At 34.9% G+C, this 8,146-nt stretch overlaps 1 protein-coding gene across 2 annotated transcripts; it reads right to left on the bottom strand.

Moving 5' to 3' along the window:
- Window positions 1-3,654: 3,654 nt before the first annotated feature.
- On the bottom strand, window positions 3,655-7,534 carry Csn3 (casein kappa). Of its 2 annotated transcripts, XM_005359601.1 has the most exons (3): window positions 7,478-7,534; window positions 7,025-7,054; window positions 3,655-4,107 (listed from the first exon to the last, which is right to left on the bottom strand). In XM_005359601.1, the coding sequence occupies exons 1-3, from the start codon at window positions 7,532-7,534 to the stop codon at window positions 3,655-3,657; spliced, it is 540 nt and encodes a 179-aa protein (XP_005359658.1). The 2 variants fall into 2 exon arrangements, with proteins under 2 accessions (XP_005359658.1, XP_026640845.1); XM_026785044.1 differs by lacking the exon at window positions 7,025-7,054.
- Window positions 7,535-8,146: the final 612 nt, after the last annotated feature.

Here is an 8,146-nt window from a genome sequence, read left to right as displayed (position 1 = left end):
TCCCCTTTCTCTTGTTCCCTTCACTTTCTCCCTCATCCTCTATCTCCTGTCTTGTCTTTTATTCCCTGCTCTGTGTCCCTGTGTGGAAAATCTTTGTGTGTGTGCTGAGAACTTGGTCTTGGGGTATCTTGTACCACGTATTGGTCCCTTCATAAGTCACCATAGATCACACCACAGTTGTGAAAACATTGTAGGTTGGTAAACAGTAGTAACTCTGCTAGACAACTCATGTTTTCCTAGTATGGTGTTATGAATATAAACCAATGATATAAGCGACCCGCTAACTTTCCTTATAATTAAAAGTTGTGTATGTGCTTAGTTCATATGAATATGTGTGCAGAAGCCTGAGGATAATCTCAGGAATCATGCTTAGAAATTCCATTTGATGCTTTTGAGACAGTTTTCCATTGGTCTGAAAATCACTAAATAGGCTAGGTAGTCTGCCTGGTGAGCTCCAGGGATCTTTCCATTTCTGTCATTCTAGTGCTTAGATTAAAAGGTACCACCATCTTGCCTGGCTTGTATAGGTTTGGAAACTGAACTCAGGTCCACATGCTTGTACCACAAGTAAGTTGCTGACTAGCCATTGCTTAGTACTATTTCTTTAAGGGAAAACCTATATTATATGTTAAAACTCTGGTTATTCACCAAATAGACAGAAGAATCTGAAATCCTAAAGCAATCTAGTGTAGTGTGTGTGTGTGTGTGTGTGTATATATATATATATATATATATATATATATATATATATATATTTGGCCACAAACTTTTTAGATGCATTGTTGTGAGACTATTTGCATTTGTAGTCTCCATCAAGTCCTGGAATCTTGTGATTAGCAGTGTTTGTAGCTGTGCTTGCCTGCAGTATACTTGTGCTCTGGGGCATGCTCTGGACTTTTATATAAATAAGTATATTTAATGACCACAAGAGTCACTTTGTGTATTCCTCTGGATTGCAACACTATGACATATCTTCTCTGGTCCCAGCACCATACTTCAAATGTCATCTGAATGTGGCAGTTCTTAGTGTCAAATCATGGACTATGATCTCTGCCCACAGGTGAACTGTATACCTTAAATCACACTAAATATTAAGTCTATATTGCTTCCTGGGGCATTGCCATAGATCCCACTTATGACATTCAGTTATTGACTGGCGAGATGGCTCAGTGAGTAAAGGCACATTCTGCTTAGCCTGACATCCAGGTTCAATCCCTGGGCCTTACATTGTGGAAGGAAAGAATGGTTGCTTGCAAGCTGTTCTCTGACTTCCACACCTGTGCTATAGCATGCATCACACACACACACACACACACACACACACATGCACACACACACACAGTGTTTAAAAAGGTATTGTCTGCTTTTCATTGACTTTATTCTGCATGAATCATAAACCAGTTAACGGTGGCACCAATGTAAGATGAAAGGGAAGAAGCAAAGATCTGGATCTCTGAAAATTGCATCTTCTCTTAAGCGATGGAAGACAAATGCCTGAAGAAGAGTATAATGTTGGAATTTGGATTCTGTAAGACCTGTAAAAAATAAGATAGTTTGGAATTCTGTGTATAACACGTTGGCAATTTTCACATTAAATGTCTCCTTTAGATTCAAAGAGTTCTTCTCTGACTGTAACCAAGAACTTTATCAAATTAAGTGTTTGAATTCAAATACAAAAAACTGACCTGTGCTGTGGTACACACTTCATTTAAGTTGTACAAAAAGACACTCTCCTTTACTCAAGTGTCTTTATAAATGATGCATCGTGATTTTAATTCAGGATTCTAGACTCACGAGTTATGAACACACATATTACTGAACAATGATTACTTGTAAGCATAATAATGCAATGATTTTGGATCAATAAAATATATAACCTTATGTTAAATAATTTTTTCATCCTATTTTATATTTTAGTCTCTAAAATGCTCTGTGTTGAATATTTACCCAGTTTTTTCCTTTCTTAGTATATATTAAATAACATCTCAAAACTACAATTAATAGTGTAGTCACAGGTGGTTTCTAGTTCTCTTAAATTAGTCCCTATGGAAACATGGTATAGAATTAGGTGCCCACATTTGAAACTGAACAGGCTCTCACCTTGTACATTTTACCCACATTTCTACTTGAGTTGTGAGCTCAAAGTTATGACACAAAGAAAATCCAGAGAAAATGATAACCAGCCCGAGGTTATTGATGAGATGGTTGATTTTTTTCTGGCCTGTAGCCCTCCCTCAGATCACAGACCCTTGCATGGCATCTTAGACCATATAACATGCATCCAGTTTGATAGATAATAAACTTCTATTATAACTAATCTCAGCATTCATACTTTTCTCTCCAAATAATTTCACCCTCTGTGAGTTTTTAAAAATACCATTAATATTTATCATTATTTAACTTCCTAGAATTTCCCAATTATTTTAAACTTTAGCCATCTATTTATTCAAATAATTAATGGTATTTTTCCTTATGTTTAATATTCTGAGATTTAATAGATAATTAATTAACTAGATTACATTTAATATTTATGTATTTAAAAAGGTAAGCATTTTGCTTCTTTCATGATTTATCTGAAAAGAGAGTAAGGAGGTTCAACTCTTTCCAGGAGTTATGTCTGAAGTAAAGGACTTCATGGAAAATAGATAATTTCTTTCGCCCTATTAATATGAAAGTTGGGGTGTAAATATTGCTATTACAGGCTCATTTCTTCTTTCTCTTGCTGTGTCTTTCTGTCTGTCTCTCTCTTCTTTTCTTATATTTTTCTCTATATACATGGAATTGAACTTAGGGCCCAACACATGTTAGGCAACAACTTTACACTGAATTATATTCTCAGGCCTCTTTTTCAATTTTTTAAATATTTATTTATTTATTATGTATACAATATTCTGTCTGCGTGCATGCCTGCAGGCCAGAAGAGGGCACCAGACCCCATTACAGATGGTTGTGAGCCACCATGTGGTTGCTGGGAATTGAACTCAGGACCTTTGGTAACCAGTTCAGGACCTTTGGTCCTGAGTTCAATTCCCAGCAACCTCTTTTTCATTTTTAAAGTTTGAGACAAGATCTTGCCTGCTTCTGGGGCTGGTCTAGTCTTTATCTAGACTAGGCTGTTTTTGAACTTGTGACCTTCCAGCTTCCAATTCCCTAGCCATCTGAGATTATAGGGCCAACACTACATGGACTCTAGTATACAACACAATAGAAGAAATTTCACTCAGGCAACTTTAGAGTCAAAACGTGAGATTGTACAAAGTATTTACTTTACTGTGTAAGTATGGATGAATTAAAATTAACAGACTAAAGGAGAATTGTAACCTTTAGGAAAATGGTTGATAAAAGTACAAATACAAGTTTTCTTCATTTTTTTTCAAAAACATACTGTTTGCATTTCTTATTGAAACAAAGACCAATTTGTCGATGTTATATGGTCAATGCAGGTTTAGATATACACATTCCCCATCCCATGTATAGTTATACCAAATTACAATCCTAGTTAGCTATTCTGCTTGCTCCCTTAAAATAATTTATCCTCTCTTACTAGTTTAGAATTTGTGATTGTCTGAATAAGTCATTGCATGTTGTCTGGATTGTTCATTTTAATCTTGCTCACTTACCTTTATTGTCTTCTTTGATGGATTCTTGACGTTTCTATGCTACACTTGAAAGTACTGGGACTGTGGCAGTCTCAGGATTATTAACTGGCACTGTGGAAGCTTCTGGATTGGCCACAGTAATTTCCACTGGTTCAATGATAGGAACTGGTGTAGACTCCACAGGAGTATTGATGCCAACAGTTGGCATGGTAGTGGTATCGTCATTTTGATTTGTATTAATGGCAATAAAGGATGGGCTTGGAATAGGATGCGGTATCTCAGTAGGCTGGGGGAGATTTGGCATTGTTTGCCATTGGGAGATTTGGGCTGGTGATCTAAGCAGAAGCAATCTTGTAATCAAGGAGTAATACATATATGGGTCAATAGCTACAAATGGCCTATAGCGGTAGTAATTAGGTTCATAACAAAGATTGCTGCTCAGCATATAGCGAACTGGTATACTCAGGATTCTTCTCTGATCATACAATATTTCATCCTTTTCACGGCACTGCAGAAAGGAAAAGTGTGCAGAAAGGTTCTAATTGTAGATCAAAATGGAAAGTAAACCAGCAGCTTTTGCAATAATGCAGATTTTATGTTGCGCAAATAGAGTATTGAAAGTATGGAACCCTAAATCGTTATTTTTCTTAGTTTTGAATATACACATTTTCCATTCCATGTATGATTTTGATATTGTGAAACATTACTTGTGACAACATAATATTTGTTTTGAACAAATTAGGTAATTAATAATGTAAAATATGTTTCCTCTTATGAAAGTCCGGTATATATGGAAAGTACTAATTAGACTTTACATATTTAGTTCCAGTACCTAAAAAGTCTCATAGAGAACTTTACCCATTATATGCAAACACACACAATGTTTACAAACACATGTGGGTCTATTCTCATCTCATAAATATTAATTGTTCACAAATGTTATCAGCCCGAGAAATGGCATGTTTTATAACAGAATTGTAAAGTATGGGGAGATTTTTTTAATTTAAACTTTGGATTTAAACATTTTTGTTTAATTTTCTCCACTAAGGACTTTTCTGTTTTTACTTATTTCTGCCACCATGTATTGAACCAACAAAGTCATACAGCATAGCGAGTTTTCCTGAAAAAGAAACAGCTAATATATTCTGTCAAACACATTTTGAAACAAAAGGAGACATTAATATGAGGAAATGAGATGGACTTATATATGAGTCAGGTAAGACGTTTTCTCCTACTGAACTTTATGAAGTGGACAGGAGAGATAAAAGCTCTACTGATGTTCCTTTCCCTTTAAGTATTCCATATTGAGAGTGGTCTCATGAGCTAAGGAAGCATTTGATTGGGCCCTCGCAATGTGGGCTAATCAAAGAAACTAAGACTTTCAGACAAACACCCAGGTTGGTTCGTGGTATCTCTGTTTAAGTGGTGTTTTTACTTATTAAAAGATAACTAATTTATCCTGTAGAGATCAAACATTTTAGTTTTAATCAGAAGGTATTCCTCTTTGCAGACTATCATATAAATTATTTTTATTTAATTTATTTATTCTGTAGAGATCAAATGTTTATTTAGTTTTAATCAGAAGGTATTCCTCTTTGAAGACTATCATATAAATTATTTTTATTTAATTTATTCTGTAGAGATCAAATGTTTATTTAGTTTTAATAAGAAGGTATTCCTCTTTGTAGACTATCATATAAACTATTTTTATTTAATTTATTCTGTAGCTATCAAATGTTTATTTAGTTTTAATAAGAAGGTATTCCTCTTTGTAGACTATCATATAAATTATTTTTATTTAATTTATTCCATAGAGATCAAATGTTTAGTTTTAATCAGAAGGCATTCCTCTTTGCAGACTATCATATAAATTATTCTTAGGTTATATAAAGAATTGAAAATAGACTTACAGTCACTTGTTCCTGATTTTGCACCTCTGCAACCTGTGAGATTAGAATAAAAATAATGATAAATAACAAGGGAGAAAAATCTAAACAGAAAGTCTTTTGTGTGTTTTATATTTCACTTTTGTATTAAAAGCAAAATGAATATTATACTCATTTTACATTAATAAAAGCATTTCATTGGCACATAAAAGAAAGTATCACATTGCAAATTTTAGATGCTTTGGAAAGCTCATAAATATGAAACATAAACTCTATAAACTTCTTTTTTTAAAATTATTTCACTATGTTCTTGTGACTTGAAGCCTTCATGAATCTATCTTCCAGAAAGAATGTGCTTTTGTACTCTGGAAGTCTCCGTGGCTGTGATTAACGACACAAGATGCAGCCTGTCCCAATTCCATCACGGAGCATCAAGGGGGCTCACACGGTCCCTCCCTCCCTGAGCAGCTGTTGAGAGTTAACAGTTGCTGGTAGAGAAAGTAGTGTTTTCAGAGTGTGAATCATTATGCAATGAAACCTCCTTAGGCGAGGCTTTGTCTTCAGGGTGTAGGCACTGGCAAGTTGCCCACACTCATGTAAAAGACTCTTTACACATATCTCTGTGGATGATCTCAATTATGTGTTGTTTACATGTATAAAATATTAAGAATAAAAAATTAAAATAAAAAAAGAAATTGGAAGAGGGACTTGTTGAGAAGAGGAAGGGACTCAGTAGTAGTGGCAGGAGCATCCATGAGAGCAAGTGTGAACAAAACACATTTTGTATATGTATATCAATGTCATGATAAATCACATTATGTATAATTAATATTTACTAATTAAAAACCCTTAATAAAGAAAACAGGAAGGAGAGCCGGTTATAAAGTAGGCTCAATAATTGCTGTAGAGCAGGAAGGGACTCATTTTATGATTTAAAATTACCTCCTCTTACTCAAAAGAGAAAACCCAAACATAATTTCAACAATTAAATGAAAGTAACTAAATGTAACACACACAGTAAAATTTTAAAGGTAATTTTTATCCCAAGAATTTACTCAGAAGTATTGTTTAGTAGATACCTGTTCCCATTTAATAATTTAATCAGATGCTCCATCATCTAAAACCTTTGTAATCTTATCAAGAGGGCACATACTATTGCCTCCTCCCCACCCTCCTTTGGCTGCTGGCAGATGAGCTTTTGGAACTGCAGAACGAGTGTGAAAACAAAGCCTAAAAGTAGCCCAAACTCCAATGACAATTAGTTAACAGTTTCAAAGCAACAGACCCTCTTACATTATTCCCTTACTTCTGTGTCTACCAGCCTGAGAGCTAATTAGGGACATGGGTACCTGGGAAGGACTTGGTTAGCCCACATAGTAAAGTGTCACAAAAGATAGTAATTTAAGTCCTAAAAGGTATGAAGGTTGGTTAAACTTGTGGAAACATTTAAGTACTTGGTTTAGAGGCATTTTACTATGATTGAACGTTTCAGAATATTGTGTTTGAAATTCATGTCTCTAATCGATAATATCAACTTACTGTTGGATCCGTGTTTTGCACTTCGGCAGCCTGAGGAATTACCAAAAGAGAAATCATGAGAAATAAGTTAAATATTTTAAAATCTTTAAATATTTAGTCCATAAGGAGGCTGGAGGATGAGAGAGATAGAAACTTCATAACAAGGATCTCTTACCCTGGACTAGGATTCCTATACTTACTGTTTATAAATTATATTTACGGTACTTTCTAAATTAGAAATATATTTTTACAGTATAGGAGTATGGAAAACATTCTATGAACAATGAAGTATGTGTTATGATAACTAATTATCTAAAAGAGTATTTATTTTTATGAAACAAGTAAACCTAGAAAAGCTATGAACCAGTTGTTATGATCCTTGAAGTGCCTACATTTTGATATTCATAGAACTGAAACTCTCAAATAAAATTTACTTAACATCTTACTAACAGAATTTAAATGAAATTAACTTACCAAAAAGGGCAGAGTTAATGCCAGAATATTCATAACTGCGATAAATTTCCTCATCATTGCACCTAAAAATAAATTAAAAAAATTAAATTAAGACTTTATTGCTATCAAGTTAGAAGTGATTGCATGTAATGTTTTCCTTAAGGGAGAAAAAAAAAAACCCTCTGAATTATAGATAGTTTTAGCCAGTACATTTTCACAGAAGTAAAGAAACAGCAAACTTGAAGTAAAATTCGTTTAATTTTTGACTATTAATGAAGCTATCATTAAAGTGTAATCTGCTGGGAAGTGCTCTGCCCAACACTGAGTTTATGGAAGTCGAGCTAGGCCCTGACTATGAGCAGCATAGGTCTTAGGGATGCGCCTATCAGCACAAACCGTGAGAAATGGAGTGGGTGGAAATGCGGTGGAGGTGGGCTGTTATCAGCAGCAATCTCCATTTCAGATGCTTATCAGAGTCTCTGAGGCAAGACTTGCTCAGAACCTTCATCAGGCGATGTAAGGAGACAGAGACAGAGACCCACATTGGAGCACCGGACAGAAATCTCAAGGCCCAAATCAGGTCCTGAAGGAGAGGGAGCATGAGCAAGGAACTCAGGACCACGAGGGGTGCACCCACACACTGAGACAATGGGGATGTTCTATCGGGAATTCACCAAGGCCAGCTGGCCT

Source organism: Microtus ochrogaster, linkage group LG1 (assembly GCF_000317375.1).
Source record: "Microtus ochrogaster isolate Prairie Vole_2 linkage group LG1, MicOch1.0, whole genome shotgun sequence".
Classification (NCBI taxonomy): domain Eukaryota; kingdom Metazoa; phylum Chordata; class Mammalia; order Rodentia; family Cricetidae; genus Microtus; species Microtus ochrogaster.
Note: the sequence above shows the minus strand (reverse complement) of the source record. Positions and strands in the feature narration are given on the sequence as shown.

Excerpts from the sequence above, each read along its gene's own strand:
- Csn3 (XM_005359601.1), bottom strand. The coding sequence starts at position 7,534 with ATGATGAGGAAATTTATCGCAGTTATGAATATTCTGGCATTAACTCTG. Across the intron at positions 7,055-7,477 it reads CATTAACTCTGCCCTTTTTG|GCTGCCGAAGTGCAAAACAC; the intron begins GTAAGTTAATTT and ends GTAATTCCTCAG. Across the intron at positions 4,108-7,024 it reads TGCAAAACACGGATCCAACA|TGCCGTGAAAAGGATGAAAT; the intron begins GTAAGTTGATAT and ends TCCTTTCTGCAG.